The 20,829-nt window shown below is 40.4% G+C and overlaps 1 protein-coding gene across 1 annotated transcript in view; it reads right to left on the bottom strand.

The window, feature by feature from the left end:
* HACD2 (3-hydroxyacyl-CoA dehydratase 2) overlaps positions 1-19,815 on the bottom strand; it is an 86,564-nt gene extending 66,749 nt beyond the window's left edge. The window contains 3 exon segments of the mRNA NM_001130757.2: positions 5,883-5,901; positions 16,504-16,621; positions 19,582-19,815. Coding sequence (NP_001124229.1) covers positions 5,883-5,901; positions 16,504-16,621; positions 19,582-19,736 — 292 coding nt within the window. The 5' untranslated portion in view covers positions 19,737-19,815.
* Positions 19,816-20,829: the final 1,014 nt, after the last annotated feature.

Here is a 20,829-nt window from a genome sequence, read left to right on the forward strand (position 1 = left end):
CACTAAGCATGCCCCCAGGCAGAAAGCAGCTTCTGAATGGAAACCTGAACCATCTTTTATTCCCCCAGCCAGGAAAATGCGCTTGGGAAAACGGGTCCCAGGGTGGAACACAGTAAGAACAGGGTGGCAGAGAGCCAGCAAGGTCCATGCGACCCCATGTCAGCTCCCAGCAACAAAACGGGAGACAGATCTCAGGATCAGACATTTGTATTTTGGGAATATGACTATTTTTATATTGTTTGTATTTCTGATACTCATTCCGTTTCTGTTCTTTCTCACTTTTGGTCAAGTTCATTTTTAAAATGTCAGCTAAGCTAAGAGGAACCAAGGAAAGCCGTTTTGTCTCTGTGCCCAGCCATACCTATGAGGGCTGGATGCGGGTGAAAGCAGAATTCCAGGTGAGCAGACCCGGGGGAATCACCCCTTCCCTCCACGATGCTTTCCTTTCAGAGTTCTCTTTTGCTGCACTGTGGAGGGTTCTGGGTCTGGCTTCTGTGATATTTGAGGGTTGTTCTTTCACAACACTGCGTTGGAAATGACTGATAAATGCTTGACCCTCTGGGGGGTGGGGCAGGGGGAGATGGGAGGTGTGCAGTTTGGAGAGGACTTAGTTCTCTGTCACTGGTGGGAGGGAAGAGATTTCTGGTGGGAGGAGATTGGGTCTTCTGGTACTTGTCTCTTCAGCAGCTGCCCCTTTCCTCCTTGGCATCATTTGTTACTTAATAAAATCAGTCTGAAGCCATATGCCACCTTTGTAAGGTAATACCAAATTTCTTAAAATTCACTTTTTAAAAATAAACAGAAGTGTCATCAGTTTGAGAGAGGTGTGCAAGCTAGAACATACAGCAAATATTTAAAACCACAAATCTGGCCTAGCTAAGTGAGGGCTTCTGTCCTTGTCTGTTGATGATATTAGAGTACTAATACTCAACTTCAGACACAATACCCTCTGGGCTATGACTGAGCTCCTGTTCTACAGTTTTTCAATCAAGAACTTCTAAAGTTATTTATACTGACAGTATAAGTTCCAACACTTATCAGAAAAGACTCTGATACTGGGAAAGATTGAAGGCAAGAAGAGAAGGGGATGAAAGAGGATGAGATGGTTGGATGTATCACTGACTCAATGGACATGAGTTTGAGCAAACTCTGGGAGATGGTGAAGGACAGGGAATCCTGGCGTGCTACAGTCCATGGGGTTGCAAAGTCAGACATGACTGAGCAACCGAAGAACAAGTTTCAACACAAAGATTCACCAAACGCACAATGTCACATCTTACCAGTGTCACCAGTTCCTATCCCTCTACCTCTAATTTCTATCCCAACAAAGTAAGGTAACCATACTCTGGAGTCAGCTGGGAACCACTCATATCCAATATGCCTCTTCCACAATCTAATCCGAGCAAAACACAGAAAAGCAGGTAACTTCTTTCAATATAAACTGTACCACATGATTAAGAAAACCACAACTCTTCTTTGTAGCCTTGTAAAAGATGTGTACCAACTGGGTTTAAAATCCTCATTTCCAGAAAGAAAAACACTGCACAAATAAAAGCACTACAAATCTTGAGCTGAGGGCTGCAACCACAGAATTTAAGAAATAACTATCCCAGAAAAAGACACGGTATGATCTCACTTGTATGTGAAATCCAGGGAAAAAACCCAAACTCGCAGATACAGAGAACAGACTGGCGGTTGCCAAAGGCAGGGCCTGGGACAGGGGGAATGAATGGAGCTGGGCAAAAGGCACAAACTTCGAGCTATAACATACGTAAGTCCTGGGCGTATGACACATAGCATGGCCACCACAGTCAGTAACACTCTATCACATACTTGAAAGTTGCCAAGAGAGCAGACCTTAAAAGTCCTTATTACAAGAAAAATACTGTAAATATACGAGGTGATGGACGTTAACTAAACTTACTGTGGTGGTCATTTCACGACATATACATATATAAAATCATTATGTTGTATACCTGCAACTAGTACAGTGTTAGATGTCAATTATACCTTAATTTAAAAAAATATGTCCTCAACATGTGTTTAAATGGGCTATCATTTGCTCCTCACCAAAAGAAATCTTGCTCCTGCACTATCAGGATCTGGGACATAGAAACACATTTGGAAAGACAGAGGCTTGACTTTATCACAGAAATGAATCCCCCATGTGGAATTTTAGGTTACTGTTTCACTGTCAAAACTATGAACAGGCAACTCCAACCCATACTAAGAATAGGCCGCCCTTAAGTCCTCACTTACACAGAAACTGCAATTGAGGAAAAGTCAGAATATGGAAAAGTTATATTAATCTAAATATGGAACATTACATTAGGGACAGAATAAAACTTTTAATATTCTATGACATTAGTATTGTTAATAGCTGCCATTTTCTCATGCATGTTTTACAGGCATGTCCTATTTCATTTTCACAATAACCTTAGAGGTGGGTATTATTATCCTCCTTTTATTGATGAAGAAAGGAAGACACACAGAAGTTGTGACATCTTGAAAGTCACAGCTAGTAAGTAACCCAGGTCTGACTGAGGTCTAGATTTCTTATCAACAATATGCAAACTAAAGACATCGCAAGGCTCTAAAACAAGTTTCTAAAAGACCAAGCTGGTACAGTGAAGTTGCAGAAAGACACAGGAAAATAAACCATCATTCCAAAAGTAAACTCAAATCATGAGTAAAAAAATAATAATAATAATAAAGGACTGCCTTTAGGCCAATGCTAAAAACAGCCTATTTATGATTATTCTTATTGAATTTTAAGGAACTGAAAACATTTTGAAACAAGTTTTGGAAAATGTCACCAGAATTTAGTAGCATTATGATCACCAAGATGGATTAAGTTCACCGAGCTCCCATTAGGAGCCATAAACTGTTAAGCGCTAAGACACAGAAAACAGGAAACAGTTCCCATTCTCAGAAACATTCAGTGATGTTGGTGAGAGATACAGGTACAGTGACAGGTCATAATACATTGTGGAAAGTGCAATAAAAGAGTTGCAGGGTATTAGAGGAAAGTGAAGAATGGTATATAATCTAGCCAGTGGGTGGCAGGAGAGTTTACTAGGAGAAGTTGCCTGCTGCAGAGGGTGGGCTACCACTACAGGCAGAGCACAAAGCCTGGGCACAGAGCAGAGGTAAGAAAAGCGCAGCGGCATGGCTTATTGGGGGGTGTGTGGGGGAGTGGGCCGGGTGTGGGATACCATGAGGTCAGGGTTGCTGAAGCATGGGGTGGGAGGCAGGGACACAGGTAAGGCTAGAGAGGAGGGCAGGGTCCAAATCATGAAGAAGTTTAAACCAGTGAAGGGTTTTAGGCACACAAGTGACATGCTCAGAATTATCTTTTAACTAAATCCCTTGAGAGATGTAAGCAGACTTGAAGCCACACAGCCATAGGTTCAACTTCTAGCTCTAGGGCTTATTAGCTACATGAACCTTGGAGAGATATAAAACCTTCTACGCCTCAGTCTTGTCAACTGTAAATTGAGAAGTAAACAAATAATAAATGTAAAGCACTGGGACACAGTAAACACTTATTATATTATTAATAATATTAATATATTAATATTAATCGCTGTTATTATTACTAATATTAATATCATAAGCCTACAAGTTCAGGGAGATCCATATGGAAATCCAGATAAGACATACTCAGGTCCTGAATAGGACTGGAAAAAACAGGAGACTCAGAACTATTTAGAAAACAGAACTGAGCAAACCTGATGACCACCTGGCTATGGAAGTGTGGGTAAGGGAGAGGGTGCAGCATTGATGAGCCTGGTCAAAGGGATGCAGAGGAATTATACAGGAACAAGCGGGGAAGGAAGGGTCAAAGGTGAGGTTAACAATTATTTTCAGGATGGAACATTCTTGTGAGCTGAGATGGAAAAGGCAGATGACAAAGGGTGATGATGCAAGAGACAGACTCACTGATAGAACAAGGTTCTTGAGAAAATAAGAAGGAATTTTAAAGTATCTCCTGTGTGTCATGCACCACACGAAGACCTAGGGACACGGGTCAATGAACCGTCAGCGCAGAGTGTGACATAGATGCTAGTCCTCGGAGTGCATCCCATTACAGAAGCGCCGAGGGGGGCCATCTGACTGTGGGCCTCCTGAGCCCAAGTCTGTGCCTATTTACCTCCCTACTCCCACTACCCATCAGTGTCTTGCCCCATCTGGGAGGCATTCAATCAAGTTCCTGGTGTGAATGAATAAATATACTTGCCCAAAATCTTATTTCTAGGAGTAGAAATTTTATAAAGAGGCCTGAGAATATATTATAAGAGAGACGCAAGAGATTTGGGTATTAAAATACAGTTAAATAATAATTAAAATACTAAAATATGCAAAATACACATCTAAGAGCTTTACACAGAGGCAGCTGAAGGTTAAGAGAGTTGGGGAACAGGGCTGAGTCACGTGGAGAGGGCTGAAGTGGTTCCAGAACTCTGTCTGGCTGAATATAATCCCCAATCTGCAAATTTAAGCATTTAAGAAGGGACACATTTTTCGTCTCAAAACTATAGATAAAGGACTAAAAAGAGAACGTACCAAAGACTATACACCAGCTGAAACCCAATCATCATAAAATAGTCAGGCAGGTGGGCTCTGGCTTAGACTGGCCAGGTCCCAAGTGAGGCTGTACCGTTTAGTGACCATGTGACCTGGTCCAGGTCCCTTAACTTCTCTGGTAAAGCTCAGACCATTTGAAAATAAATGAGTCTCCAAGCTCCTTTCAAATCTCTTGCTTAAAGGTGCTAAAGCAGTCTTTCTTAACCTTCTGAATCACATACTCACTCTGAGAATCTATGAAAGCTATGAATGCTACCTACCTTCCCAAATAAACATAGACACCTTCATACAAAATTCTGCAAATCATTTCAGAAACTCCTGATTGCAGACCTCCTTCTAGTGAGAAAATAACTGAGGTGCAATTCTTTATAAAGAAGATATCTGTCTTCTTTAAAAGTAATGGAGTCCAGGTATCAGAGTGATCCCTTTACGGCCCACGGTGGAGAGCTTGCTCGGTTTCCACCTAAACTGTAAGTCTCCTCATCTCTGAATTCCTCAGAGCCCCAAATATAATAAATGCCCATTTCATTTATCAATTATGTTGACCAGGGCCCTAATGGTTTGAGTGCACAGTTTTGGAGTTTTCAGACCTTTGGTGCTTCTCAATGAGTTATCAACTTTGAATCCTCCCTTGGAGTAAGAAATCCAAATATACAGACAGCAACCACCATGGGCTTACTCCGCAGGGTCTATCAACTTTCCAAAATTGATTTCTGCTGAGAGGAGTCTAGCCACGCGAGACTAGAAGCTTTGCCTCAGTTCTACAGCAGAATTTGATAACCTTCCCCATTCTCCCAAAGGGAAACACACTGCATCTGCTTTTAGTAAAAATCCTTCACATTTGTATAACCCTTTGTACTTTCCAATCCCTCTCACATACATTAAATATTCATCTATGAGGTAGGCAATATACACAGTACTCCATTTTAAGAGATAAGGCAGAGAACATAACATTTAAGTAATCAAAGAGGGCTTTCAACAAAGTCTAGCACTCCAAGTCACATGGTTATAAATATGTTAGTGTTTCTCTATTTATCCTTTATTCAGAAGGTAGGAGAAACCTTTTTAAAATGACACAGAAAAATAGCCATGGCATTTAATAAAATGTTCAATGAACATCTAAATAGTACCTATGACTTTAGAAGCCAAGAGCCTAAGCAATTTTATAAATAATCATTCAAGTTTAGTTTTTTTAATGTTCAGTAAGAATCTAATCAACCTATCATTTATGACTTTAAAAAAAAAAAGCAGAATTCACAGTATCTAAGTAGCAGGTGGGGGGGTTCTATACTTACCTATTGCACAGTGTAAAATCTGGAGAGAAAAAAGGGGGGAAAGAGAATTAGTAAAGAATATTATATTAATAGCTTTATTTCATACAAATTAGCCTTCACTCAGAATAGAGCAGTGTCTGCCAGCAGTATTGAATTTTAAAAATGAACATTCTATTTTTAAACTTCATTACAGGGTATTTAACAAAATGCAAATTCTTATTCAGTTTTTTGTTCATTTTTAGTTTATTTATCTGTGGAGGATTTGCTAGGGAGTACATCTCACCCTATAGCTTAGCAGATGGCAGTGACTTCTTTTGTAAGACAGAAACTAGCAAGAGCAGTAGTGTCCAAGTCCCCTGAGCCACACTGTACGGAACTGTCACAGACTGTGGAGCACAGAATCAGAAGACACCTTCCTTGCCTGGCAGGCCCTTCAGCACAGACATTCATTCTACAAAGCTCCACCCCTGGGCCCCATCTAATCTCTAATCCCAGATTTCTTTGAACTCCAGCCCCACATTCCTTTGGACATCTAAAGCTAGATTGGCACGCTTCAACAGAGAGTTCACCCTCTCTTTCTTTCATACCTACCTGCCTCTTCACCAACCTCCCACTCTCAATTCAACTGCTCTTTCCTTTCCCTCACCCCCAAATCAAGCAAGTTTCCGAGTCCTGCCAATGCTTCTGGCACATCTTCCCCAGTTTTTTATTTCCAGTGCATAGACGAGACTGCTATCTCCTCTCTACCTCAATGGCCATCTAACCAGCCAATTAGGTTTTTCCAAATCCCCTTCTAATTCATCCTGTATCTAGCACCTTAACCTGGGTGGTAATACTAAAGTAATTTGAAGCCATCTATAAGATTGATTTAATGACCAAAGTTTTTCTGGACAATAAGACTAACAACTATTGCAGTGCATTTTAGAATTAACATTTCTGTAGCTGTCATTGTGTTGTTTGAAACTATAATAACCCTGGCAGATGGGCAGGACATATACCTCTATTTCCAGATGAAAAAACAAAGACTTAGAAAAGTTGTCCAACTTAAACAAGGTAGTAAGTGATATTCAGGATCAAGAACCTAGATTTTATTTCTAGTCTACTGCATTTTCTATCATTTCACTGTACATTAGTTATATCTGAAAAAACTATAACTTGACAAGACTTAACTTTATCTACAACATGCCTAGTAAGATTCTGTACTCAAGTCTACTATTCTGCTAAGTCTTTTTTGAAGACAGTGGGGCAGAGGGTGGCTTGGATTAAAAAAAAAAAAATCAAGCTGCACAAATTTGTTGATAACTGATAAGAGAACAAAAGAATTACTAAACTTCAAATCTTACATTTTTCAAAAGAAAACACTACTAAGAATCTCAAATGTGTGAATATTACAAGATAAGCTGAACCTCCTGTTGCAAGATCAAGGAAAACTAAGCTACATGCTGATTAAAATGAAATGGAATGAAAGATGAGCAACCAGCATCCTTTGAGACGTAACAGATGATAATGCCTAGACAGAAAACCTACTCTATTCATGTATGTGGCAAGACAGCCAGGCTGCTGATTCACAACAGGGACACTGCAGAAAAGGACATATAACCCTTAAGGCCACTCATATCTTCTTTGTGTGACACAACAGATCTTAGTCACATGAGACCCAACCTCTCCCTTTTAATCACATATTTTATACTGCCTCCTTTATTATATAATTCAGAGATGGTATAACTCACCTATACAAAAATGAAAACAAATAAACAACATCCTAACTGATATGTTAATTAGGAATCAGAAGAAAGTTGTTTATTTAAAAAAACGTGTATTTCCACATATAAATGCTTGGGGACACAATGACATAATGAAGCACTCAGATACAGGTATCAACTTATGATTAATATGTTTGGATTTAAAAATAAGAGTATCAGAAAGCACTTTGGGCAAGAATAGGAAAATAACAGAGCAGAGGCACAGGCCAGCACTAGAAAAGAAACAGTATTAAAACAATAATGAACATAGGGAAAGAATCTTAACTGAAGTTAGAATAATGACAGCAAGTAAATAACAAAGTAGAGGAAATGAGGAAGCATAAACATTATCACAAATCAAGTTAGGTCTTATTTATTTGTGTGATGTCAAAATAATCCCCTAGATAATGTCCCAGGATAGGGCAGTAGGAAAGTATCACCAAAAACGTATCCTTCTCACTTGAAATCCCATTGAGACATATAACCTGTGCCTAGTCTGTAAAAAGAACTTGGAGATGATATACTTTGAATGGTAAGACAAGGAAAAGAATATGGACTAGACAAAAAAAAAAAAAACCAAAGAAAATACCAAGATGATGTGATAACGTGGTTGTGTAATAGACTGGGAATACTTTTAGGATGAAAGTGATTCAAACAAAGGCAATATAAAATACTATTAAAGTAGTTATATTAAAGAAATTGAATGAGATTCCTACATTACATGTGTTGCCATTAACCTAAAGTCTGAACAGGAATCTCAAGTCTGTTTCATATTTTCAATCAGTTTCATTGCTTTTGCAGTTATAACACTATTGCAACTGAAATCCTTTTCAACTAACTATGCCAGCTGAAAATGCTATAATGCTTACAGAACAGAATGTGCAGAGTGAACAAATTACTCAATTTTGAGATATCTTTATTTCAGTTAAGTTCCCTCTTCATTCCAACTGTGGTAGAATAGTAAAGATGATTCCCGTGAGATTCCTGTTCCTAAATTATCCAATCAAACACTAAACAAGGAACCACAGGGTAGGAATTTTGCAAATGTAGTTAGAAGTCTGAAGTCAGTGGACTTTCAGGTACAGAGATTATATGGATAGGCCTGATCCAACCGGGCCAGTCTTTTAAAAGCAGTTTTCTCCGGCTGGTGGTAGAAGATGAAGTCAAAGGTATTCAAGGAACAAGATATTCAATATATTCCTGAATAGCCCATGGAATTCTCTAGGCCAGAACACTGGAGTGGGTAGCCTTTCCCTCCTCCAGGGAATCTTTCCATCCCAGGGATCGAACACAGGTTTCCTGCATTGCAGGCGGATTCTTTACCATCTGAGCCACAAGGGAAGCCCAAGAATACTGGAATGCGTAGCTTATCCCTTCTCCAGTGGATCTTCCCGACCCAGGAATCGAACTGGGGTCTCCTGCATTGCAGGTGAATTCTTTACCAACTGAGCTATTAGGGAAGCCTATCTCACATGAATGCTCACCAAACTGCATCCATTGTAAAGGAGACTCTTAATAAGAGTGAACAAAATGATAAACATTATTAATATCAATTAGCCTCTTTTCCCAGCCACCCTAGTGTTTCCTCAATAGACTCATGAACAAATTGGCCATGGCAGCAAGAATGGAGGCTATGCATGGGCTCAGCAACATGAACTTCCTCTTAGCAAGGCAGACCTGGTTAACCCTACTGCTGAGTGCCTAATCTGCTAACAGCAGAGATCAACATTAAATGCCCTATAAAATACCATTTCCCAGGAGGATAGCATACACCCTGATGGTAGGTTGATTACATTGGACTTTGTCCATCAAGGAGGGAGCAGATATTTGTACTTACTGGAATAAACACATATTCTAGATATGGTTTGCCTTCTTTGACCACAATGGCTCTGCCAGCCTTACCATCTATACATTCACAGAGTGCCTTATCCACCATCATGGCATTCCAACAGTACTGTGTTTGGTCAAAGAACACACTTCACAGCAAAAGAAATCCATACATCATTCAGTGGGCTCAGGCCCACTGAATCATCTGATCTTACCACACACCTCATCAACCAGAAATGCCTGGCTTAGCTGAAAGGAAGAATGCTTTACTGAAGACTAAGTTATAATGCCAATTGGGGAATCTTACCTTCAGATAATGGGGTTCTGCCTCACAGGACACTGTCTACACTTGGAATCACAGATGCTGTATTCCTCACAACCGGATTACAAAGTTCCAAGAATCCAGAGGAGGAAGCAGGAGTGGCTACTCTCACTATTACCCCTGTTCACTCACCTGAAGAATTTTTGCTTTCCATTCTGGCAATGCTGAGCTCTACTGGTTTAAAAGATCTTAGTCTCCACAGGTTACTGGCTGCACCAGGTGACACAACAATGGTTCTACTGAACTGGAAGATTAGACTGCCCCCTGGCCATTTTGGGCTCCTTATTTATGCTACTGAACATAAACAAAAACAGGGTTTACTGATGGATGGAATGGTTGATCCTGATTGAGATCACGTTGCCATAGGGAATGGAGGCAAAGTGGACTATGTACAGAAGCCAGATATGAGGCACCTGTTAGTATTTCCAATAGTAAAGGTTAATGAAAAACTTACAGAAACCAAACAGAGGTAGAATGACTAAGGACTCGGACTCCTTGGGAATGAAGGTTTGGGTCATTCCACCCTTATTGCTGTAGTAGTACTGTTAGTTGCTCAATCGTGTCCGACTCTTCGATTCTACGGACTGTAGCCACCAGGCTCCTCGGTCCATGGGATTCTCCAGGCAAGAATACTGGAGTGGACTGCCATTCCCTTCTCCAGAGGATCTTCCCGACCCAGGGGTCAAACCCAGGTCTCCTGAGTTGCAGGCAGATTCTTTACCATTTGAGCTACAGGGAAGACTTGCAATCTGTACCACGGTCTAAAGCTATGCTGCCAATGCAGTAGAGCTTATTTCAGTTTAAATTATAAGGAAATAAAACTAGAAAGTCATTTTCTCAGTCTCACCTACCCCATGGACTCAACAGTAGCTAGTGTATTGGACAGATAGCACAGATTTGAAGTATTATCATTGCAAAAGTTCTTCTGGACAATGCCGGTCTAAAGAATTAATTTTATTTATTTATACATCAGTTAGAAACCCTTTGATGGGATTCTTTAAAAGTTCTATTATTTTGGTAAGTGTTTTCAAAATGTCTCCATCTGTAGGAAACTGCATGGTCTCTTATTCAGAGACCTATGCATTCTCCTGGCTTCATAAGAATATTTTTATTTTTCAAAGTCTAAGGTTCCAAGTTGTTTTACTATTACATCTGAAGATTTTCTCTTTTCTGTTAGAAATCACTTATATTCATTTTAAGTTTAAAAATTTAACAAGCAGGTACTCAGGAAGGGAAGAGTTTTTCCCTTGAAAAACAGCTCCTATGTATTACTCCACACACTCTCAATAATCACACTGAGAGGGGCTTTCACTTCCAAATAATTTTCTAGAATTTTTCCTGATTATTTTTGAATTATACTTTCCAATCTTTTCTATTTCTGGTAGCCATATATCTTGACAGGTTCGATACTCTCAATCTCTTTTCTAGATATCTTGGTTCTACTACACTATTAGTCTGTTAAGTTCCACTACTTTCCTGTATGCTTTTTCTGTGGTACTGATAATCATTTATATATTAGCTAGTCCACCAAAGGTCTCTGCTCTGTAATCTATTTTATCTGAGACCATAACCAGGAACTCCTGCCTTTCTTGAATCTTCAGTACATATTACATACTTTTCTGCACTGCACACTCCTTCCTGTCCTGAACTGCAACCATTGATATTTTCATTCTCTTTATTAAAAAAAAAAAAAAATCAGCATGCTCTTTTTTACAGCCATTACCTGTCTTCTCTGAATACCATATCAATTTGCTTCTATTTGCTTGAGTTGTTAAGCAGTGAGGCCTGTGTGGGCGGACTCCTGTTTCCCACAGTCTCCCTCTTCCCTTCTGATGTTGTGACACTTATTAATTATACCCAAGTTCTGTTCCCCTCTGGTTTTCAGTTTCTGAAGCTGGTTTGTCTGGTTTCTTGTCATTCCCGTTTGTGTCAGGTAGCTCCACTATGACTTGCTCTGCTTGCTCTTCAGAAGACTAGGAGGTCTGGTGTCTCAAAACAAGGGCTCAGAAAAAAAGTAGTCTAAAATGTGCATATAGCTTGTTTCAGAAGTTCCTTTTAAAAATCATTATTGAGAAATCAGCATGTTTCCACAAAGAAGAAAAACATTACAGGTGATGGTTAGGTACCCAGATGAGTTCAGAAAAGCAAACTTAACAGATAATGTGCCTAAAATGTATGACTGTATTAGTAACATCACAGAAACCAATCACCTAATATTTCTGTGGAAAAAAAAAAAACTCAGTAGTTGAAAAAGACAAAAACGCAGGAGGGAGACAAGATTGGAGCCCTCTTCCTAAGGATACTACAAGTTCTTAAGAATTTTCTGTATTTCAGAGAAATATCCAAATCAGTTTCCTGTTTCATTAAAGGATCTGAGGAGAGTTGTGAGGTGAGGTATAAGAGTCAGAGCAGAATACAGAGATGGGACTTAGAAAACAACAAAACTGTCTTCTTTCCTTCCCCAGAACCAACCAGTTTGGCCATTTCAGACCCAACCCTAAATCAACTCAAGAGAAAAGATAACAAATGAAACTTTTTTCTTTCTTTCTTTTTTTGGTAGATAAGAGGGTTCCAAGCATTAGAGGGATCTGGAAGACAATAAGAAGGAAAAGGGGTGCCTGTGGTCCATTAGACAGTCCAAGATGGACAGTGGCTGGTAAATGGTGTATGTACTGATGGACATGTGTGGAAGATGGTCTATTTAGCAAAAACAATGAATGTCTCTGCAGAGCAGTCCTTACCTTATTGAAATCCTCACTGTCAATCACAGAGGCACATCCAATTACAAGTACCTGAAAGTGTCTTTGTGGTAATTACAGTCTTACGTTAACTAAATATATTTAGAAATCCAAATTCTGTTAGAAATAAGTTTAAAGTGCCATAATGTAGGATCAATCTACCAATTTCTAATTTTAACCCAGTTCTCAACAGGAAAGAGAGTCCTTCCTTATCCAGGACTATCATGGACACCTCAGAAAAGAATAAAGTAAAAAGAAAATTTATCCATAGGTCATTATAGATGAATGGTATTTTAAAAACTGAGATATAATTCACATATCACAAAATTCACTTAGAGTATACAATTCAGTGATTTTCAGTTATGTTTCTAAGGTTGTACAACCATACCACCATTTAATTCAAGAACATTTTCATCACCTTAAAAAGAAATCCTGTACCCATAAGCAGTCACAGCCCTTGGCAACCATTAATTCACTTTCTGTCTCTTTGAATTTGCCTATTCTGGATATTTCATATAAATGGAATCAAACACATAGCCTTTTGTTTCTAGCTTCTTTCACAAAGCATGTTTTCAAGATTCATCCATGTTGTAACAAGTACCAGTAATTCATTCACTTTACAGTATGGAGATACCATCTTTTATTTATCTATGAATGGCATTTAAAAAATATACTTTTGTTACCTATGTTATTTAACTCCCAGGATTACTCCAGATTCAACTCAAGAAACAATGTATTTATTCACACACTGATCTCTTGGCTCACAAAGTTATCAGCATTTTACTTTCTATCAACTTATAAATCATCTCATATCTCATTATCTTCACTGTACTGTGTCTCATGACTTTGGTACACACTTTCTTGGGCTTGCTGCCTAAAGCCACTTTTCTAGAGACTGTCCCTTCCCTCCAACTTCTATATGGTTAATGTGATCCTGCTCTTGTCTATAGGTGACTGGACCAGAAGTAAGTACCTAATTTAAGCTGGACAATTAGGCTCTTCACTCGGAATACGGAAATGCAAATAAGATTGCTTTTAATTAGCTGCTCTCTTGATTGCAGAAACTACAATCTCAGGAGTTTTCTGTTACCATGGTCTGCCACATAGACTAAGAAACCAAAAAAACAAAAACAAAAACCAGTCTGCAGGAAGAGAAGACTCAGAGAAAGAGAGAGAACATGGTAAAGAAACACAGCAAGAACTCCTGGGTCCCCAATGGTGCTCCAGTCCCTGATTCCAGGCCATTACTAGGTCCCAGATGCAGCCCCACCACTGGGGTCCATGGGACATACTATACATTTATAACAAATTCCCCTTATTACAGATGAAGTCAGTCAAGGAGGTTTCTATAATCTCTAGCCAACGGTCCTAACATAATTATCTACTCAATAAAATTTTAATATCTTTATCAGCAAGGGTTCAGTCTCCATGGTACCCATCACAGTGACTCAAGCACATACTTATTTAACTATCACCTGTGGAATATTTTGGAAAACTATCCATAAAAATTACTCAAGACATTCTTGTATGAGTATGTGGGAAAAAAATTAGGATTTCTATTTTATTAAAAAGCTACATTATTGTTTCACAAACTCAATATATCTTGTACATATTTTGCAAAACTTCATTTAATTTCCTCAGAAAGTCTTTCTATATTACATTACTACATGTCCATTTACACATGCTTAGTAAATGTTTTTAAATTTTTTAAAAAGCAAAGTGTTATATTTTCCTGAGAAGATTCGAAGTTTCTTGAGAACAAGTAAAGTCTATTTCCTCTGAAAGCAAACTCTCATAGAACCTACTAAGGAATAATCATACAAATTATAATTCAGAATATTCTTACAGAGGTACAAGTGAGTGGCTGACCTCCCTGAACACATTTGTTCCTCCTATAAACAGGGTTTATTATTAAGCACTAATAATTCACAAAAGGACAACTTATCTGTAACTAAACAATACAAAGCACATGTAATTATCATACCATCTAGGCTGGGTAGGCAAGAAAACATTCCTTAATGGACAGCTCAGGAAACGCTGTTCTAGCAAGCCTGATCTCTTCTCCCCAGTTGAGGGGGTCCCTTCCCACCGCTGCCATCTACAAAGCTAATACACTGCACATTGCAGGGAGTCTTCATTCATTTTGCAGAGTACCTTTTCCAGAATCAAATCTAGGATTTGTCACCAAATTGGTTTTTACTGGGGATAATAGAGATAAAACCAAAACTCCAAAGTATTTTCTTAAATCCCTATTAAAAATTCTATAAGGATAAATGGGCTAATCCCTCCCAGGCTAAGATTTGGTTCCTAAGTGGATTTTTGTATCACACTATTTAAGGTCACTACTTTCCCTAAGATATTCTTAAATTTTAAAAATTATACCTCTAATATTACCAAGTCTTACAGAGACAGAATCCCCTTTAAATTATTTCATTATTCCAATGGGGTACAACTTCTTACTGTATCAAGCACTGAGGCAGTTTCTAATGGTCTTGATTCCAAATTTGCTTTTCTGTAGCTTTAGAGAACTGTGTGGGCCAAAGGTCCGGGAGACAAGTTCTACTTATTTACTACTGCCTCTTTCCAAAAGAATTTCAGCCTCCAAGTTTAAAATATGGCCTCAACTATTCGCTAAAATTTCCTTAAACTATTAGGGTAGAAAGGAACTTTACAAATCCACTTCCACCTAATTATTCTACAAATGAGAAAAAGAGGCAGACAAGAGATAAATGACACACCCAAATTCACAAAGTAAGTTAGTAAAACTAGCATGCTTAGAATAAGGCACTCAAGCTCAGGCTGGAGGCTCTCTACATCGTACTATCTACCTTAAATATATAAGGAAGGACAGTATCAAAATCTCTCTGCTTTCTGAGAGAAAAAAAAACAAAAACTGTTAACTTTCTGCTTTCAAAAATTAGGGGAGAGGTGGAAGTAACACATTTTATTTCATAGAGATAAATGGTCTTTTCTTAAATATCCTTCCAAACATCATGATGGGCTTGGCCTAGAGGCTAAGTGAAATGAAACTGAATACCAGATCTGCTCTGCAACCTGAAAAATTTTCACCATAATGAACTATGACAGCTATTGTGTGTGCCCAAAGCTATCTCATCTTCCTTTTTCCATCAACAAAGTCTACAGTTTCTTGGCCAGAAGGATGTGCCCTAGATCTGACCAATCAAGTATCTCACATCACTGGCAAGAGTAATTGTTCTAAGTAAGGCCAACCAGAATCCTTCCCTGATGCTAAGAAAACTAAGCTCTCTCCCACCATGTGGCGAAGGCAATGTGCAGGAGAGCCTAAGACCAATATTCAAAGAGAAACAGGGAAGCAGAGATGAGAGATGGAAAGAGAGTCTGCAACATCAAATCCTTGGTTCTCATTCCTCATTCCTGAGCTGGTTCCTTTGATTTTGTAAGCTAACCCTATATCTTTACCAACTATGGAAGCCAATAAATTTCCTTTTGCTTAAAATAATTTGAATTGGGCTTCTGTCACTTGCCACTCAAAAATCCTAACGTACTTAACCCAGAAGACAGGAATGGATATATACATTATTCTTAATACAGGGAAATTAGTAAACTATTCTTTAAAAAAAATTTTGGAGGCTTCTAGACAGTCTCTACTATTTTTTATATCTATCACTCCTGACATCCTACACTTACCAACTTCACTGTGCCCATTATATGCCAGGCCCCAAGAGTATCCGAGTTTGCTAGCAGTTCCCTAGAATGTTCCTGGAACTTTTTTAATCCTAATATAAGTTTGTTTAATTTGATTTCCAATAGAAGTTGAATGTAAAACACATTCCAGGTAATGCAAGTTAAATGAGATCTACTTTACCTGGTCAAAGAGATAAATCAGACATCAACATTATACATAGCATACTATGAGGCAAGTTTTTAACATTTAAAGCAAATCCAAAAGAAACATGGCTACTTCAGTATTATTTAGTAGCTTGTTTTTAATTTAACAATAGAAATCAACAGCAACAAATCTCAGGACCCACCTCCAATAAGGCTCCAGTTTGGAAGAATTTCAAAGGCTTTTCAATGGAATAATAAAGGCTATGATAGCTACCCTTAGCCAGGTATGCTCTGACCAGACCAACTGCTATAACGAGCCACCTAAGAAAAAGAGCAATCAGGAAAAAAAAAAAGTTAAGTAGGATTATAATAGAAAGACATGGCAATGACAGATACTGCCAAAGGTGACCTCAAGAATCTGTCCTGGATTTATGGATTATCACCCTCAAATGCCAAGCTGTATGTAATGCACAGAAATGCTGCACCATCAGCAACATCCTACCAAGAGTGCTTTTGTAAAAGCACAGTGGCACCTCACCCATCTGGAGCTCGGCTTTTTGGCAACCTTGCCTATTGAGAACAAGGCCAAAAGGAAGGGAATAAGCTAAATTGGTCCTTGAGCGGCTATATTAGGTGCCAGAAAGTACAAGACAAAAGAAACTATTACAGGAAAATTTAATGCCCTGTGCAGTTAAAGGGTCTGTAATAATAACAGGGTGAAGATAAGATGTTTTAAACTATATATGTAAGTATCTTACTGGTACCTTAAAAGCCGTTCTTTTAAAAGACTACAAATGACATGAATAAATAGCTTTTTTTTTTTTTTTTTAAGAATAAAAGGCTTTTAAGCTGAGAGTCTCAAAATCAATTCAGTAAAGAAAGTCAGATCAATACAAAATGCAAAAGGGAAGCATTTAGGCATATGGCTCTGAACACACATTTGTTCTACTCTCCTCCAAAATAAATTTCTCAGATCTTGTAGCTTTTTATTTGTTAAGTTCCATACTGAAATGTTGTACACCTTTATTAAAGTATGTCTCCTTGAAGGTGCTAACAGACTTATTTATGTGTACAATCTTAACTAGGCAATGGGGAATGTGGTCTGTTATTTCTAGAAACTATCATGCAAAGACATCAAACAAGAGTTTGTAAAAAAAAAAAAAGAAAGAAATTAATTCCTTAATGGTGTTACTGGTTCAGTATTGGTGGTGGTGGTTTAGTTGCTAAGTCGTGTCTCTCGCGATCCCATGGACTGCAGCCTGCCAGGCTCCTCTGTCCACGGGATGCTCCAGGCAAGAATACTGGAGTGGGTAGTCATTTCCTGCTCCAGAGGATCTTCCGGACCCAGGAATCAAACCGGGTCTCCTGTATTGCAGGTAGATTCTTTACCAATTAGTGGCCTAGAAAAAACCTTACTTTACTCTCATACCCCCAACTTGTCTTCCTGGTTTAAGATACCATTTCTTACCCACCACCCTATTCTCTATGTTAATGGTTTAAAAATACTCTTTTCACCTTCCCCAATGTATCTTAAAAATCTATCTTCAGTACAATGCCCTTACTAATATGACAAGAATTTTTATATATAAACACACACATAACACTCCTGAATATTCTTTTAAAAACACTGTGACCATTTATGTGATAAAGTAAGCTTGCATGTGATATTTCTTCATTAGTCTTTGAGTCAAGAGACATGGGTTCTAGACCCAGAACTACTACTAACAAGTTCTGTGAGTTCAAACAAGATAAGCAAGTCACAACTTCTCTGAGCCTAGGTTTCAATATTATTTCTAGCAATAGTCATAAAGCCCCTATGATCTTCTCAAGATACGTTTTGTGCATGTGTGTGTGTGAAAAAGCAAGGTGCTGAAATGCTAATAGATTAGAATTTGTATTTTTAAAAAGGGGTGGGGTATGATTATACAATTTGCTAGTATCAGTATCTTAAAAGACAGACAAAATTAACTGCCTTCTAGGGAGGAAACCTGTGTGAAAGGGAAGATAGGAGGGTAGATTCTCACTGTATGCCCTTGTATATATTTTCAATTTTGCATTTGGCCATTGTATTATCTAGTTTAAAAATAAATCAAACTAGATGTTCATTATACAGTTCTTTCAACTTTTCTGTATGTTTGAAAATTTTCAAAATAAAATGAAAAAAAATTTTTTACAAATGAATACAATTTAAAAATCTATATATTCGTCTGATCCTGTGATCAAAAATCAGGAGATGAAAGAATTGGAGAAACTTGGAGAGCGCCTAGCTCAACTCTTTAGTTTTTACAGATGAAAAAACGGAGGTCTAGAGAAATTAAATGATTTATCCAAGGTCACACAGCTAGTCAGTGTCATAACTAGAACTCAAAACTCGCTGTGACAAGGGATGGACTGAAATAAGAAACAAGAGAGGGTAAAATCTGTTTCCAGGGTCTATTCCCCTCCTCCCCAGTAACTCTGCCTTCCATCTCTAGAGTCCTGCCTGCTCCAACCCATCCTATAAAGTCTGCGGCTGCTGCTGCTTAGTCGCTTCAGTCGTGTCCTACTCTGTGCGACCCCATAGACGGCAGCCCGCCAGGCTCCCCCGTCCCTGGGATTCTCCAGGCAAGAACACTTGGAGTGGGTTGCCATTTCCTTCTCCAATGCACGAAAGTGAAAAGTGAAAGTGAAGTCGCTCAGTCGGGTTCGACTCCAGCGACCCCATGGACCTATAAAGTCTAAATTCACCTAAAGCACAGAACTGCTCATGTCACTGGGCAAAAACTTTGAACGCTCTGACACCACCTTTCACATTAAAGCTCATCGTGGATTTTGAAAACAGCCGCGGAAACAAATGGTCACTCTGCAACCACAGCTCCCTCCATTCCCTTTAGAGGGAACAGCTCGCCATTCGTGACTTGCCGCCTGGGCTCTCCGCGCTGCAGGATCGCCCGGCACACCGCCCCCCAGACCTGGACGTGCGGCCAGCCCACCTGTCCTCCCAAGGCCCTCCGAACCACCACCTAGGCAGCCTTCCCCGAGCCCCCATGGAGCCTCGAAACTCCAGCTCCGGGCACACCCGGTGCCTGGGAACTTGCTCGGTCCCCGGCCCGGGCGAGAGTCCTGGGTAGGCACAGGGGAGGAGGATCCAGCCTCGTTGCCCTCAGCGCCCAAGTCCCGGGGCCCGGACTCCCGCCGCCGGGGCTGCGCTGCGCGTGGCGGGCCGAGCCGGGCCGCTCCTCTGGCCGCAGAACCCCCTCCCCGGCCAGGCTCTCCCCCGCCTTCAAAAACCCCAGTCTCACCCCGCGGTCATCACCACATTGTAGATGACCAGGTATGCCGTGGCCAGAGGCCCTGGGCCCTTCTTCCTCCGCGAGCTGCTGGCTTCGCCGGCCCCGGCACGGCCCCCGCCGCCCCCATTCCCCTTCGACGCCGCAATCGCCGCCGCTGCCGCCATGTCAAGTGCCGGGCATCCACTCTCCTCGCGTAAGCCCCACCGCCCCGACTGGCCACAGCGAGAGGGCGGGGGGGAAGAACGCGGGAGAGGCGGAGCGGAGGCCGCGGGGCGGAGCCAGGGACAACGCCCACGGCGGCCGCCATCTTGGAGGAGGGCAAAGACGCTCCCGGCGCTTTCCGCCCCTCCGCGAGCCTCCGTCGCCACCGCCATCTTGGAACGGAGTAATCACCGCCGCTTTTGCCCTCCCGAGAATAACCTCCCGCGCCATCTTGATAGGTCAATATTGTCTTTGGCCTTGCTGGGCAGGGTCGCTGTTTCTACCATCTAGATGCATCGTCGTCCGTGGTTATTCTCTTTCCTATAATTTCCGCCTCCATACTGGATTAAATGATTCTTTGATTCTCTCTTGTCATCGTGACTTCTCCCAGTGGTCCTATCTTCTCCCGTAATACGGCCGGAGTAAACCTTCCGTTTTGAGTCAGGTCATTTGACGCACATTTCGTTTCCCATCATCCCCAGAGGCAGGCAGGAACTGCCCTTTATGTTAACTCGTAGCTAGGTTGAAGATTTCAGTCTCCAAAGGTTTATTCCCTGCCTTTTAAGTTACTCAGATCAGATCAGATCAGTCGTTCAGTCGTGTCTGACTCTTTGAGACCCCATGAATCGCAGCACGCCAGGCCTCCCTGTCCATCACCAACTCCCGGAGTTCACTGAGACTTACATCCATCCAGTCAGTGATGCCATCCAGCCATCTCATCCTCTGTCGTCCCCTTCTCCTCTTGCCCCCAATCCCTCCCAGCATCAGAGTCTTTTCCAATGAGTCAACTCTTCGCATGAGGTGGCCAAAGCACTGGAGTTTCAGCTTCAGCATCATTCCTTCCAAAGAAATCCCAGGGCTGATCTCCTTCAGAATGGACTGGTTGGATCTCCTTGCAGTCCAAGGGACTCTCAAGAGTCTTCTCCAACACCACAGTTCAAAAGCATCAATTCTTTGGCGCTCAGCCTTCTTCACAGTCCAACTCTCACATCCATACATGACCACAGGAAAAACCATAGCCTTGACTAGACGAACCTTTGTTGGCAAAGTAATGTC

The sequence above is a fragment of the Bos taurus genome, chromosome 1, assembly GCF_002263795.3.
Source record: "Bos taurus isolate L1 Dominette 01449 registration number 42190680 breed Hereford chromosome 1, ARS-UCD2.0, whole genome shotgun sequence".
Classification (NCBI taxonomy): Eukaryota; Metazoa; Chordata; class Mammalia; order Artiodactyla; family Bovidae; genus Bos; species Bos taurus.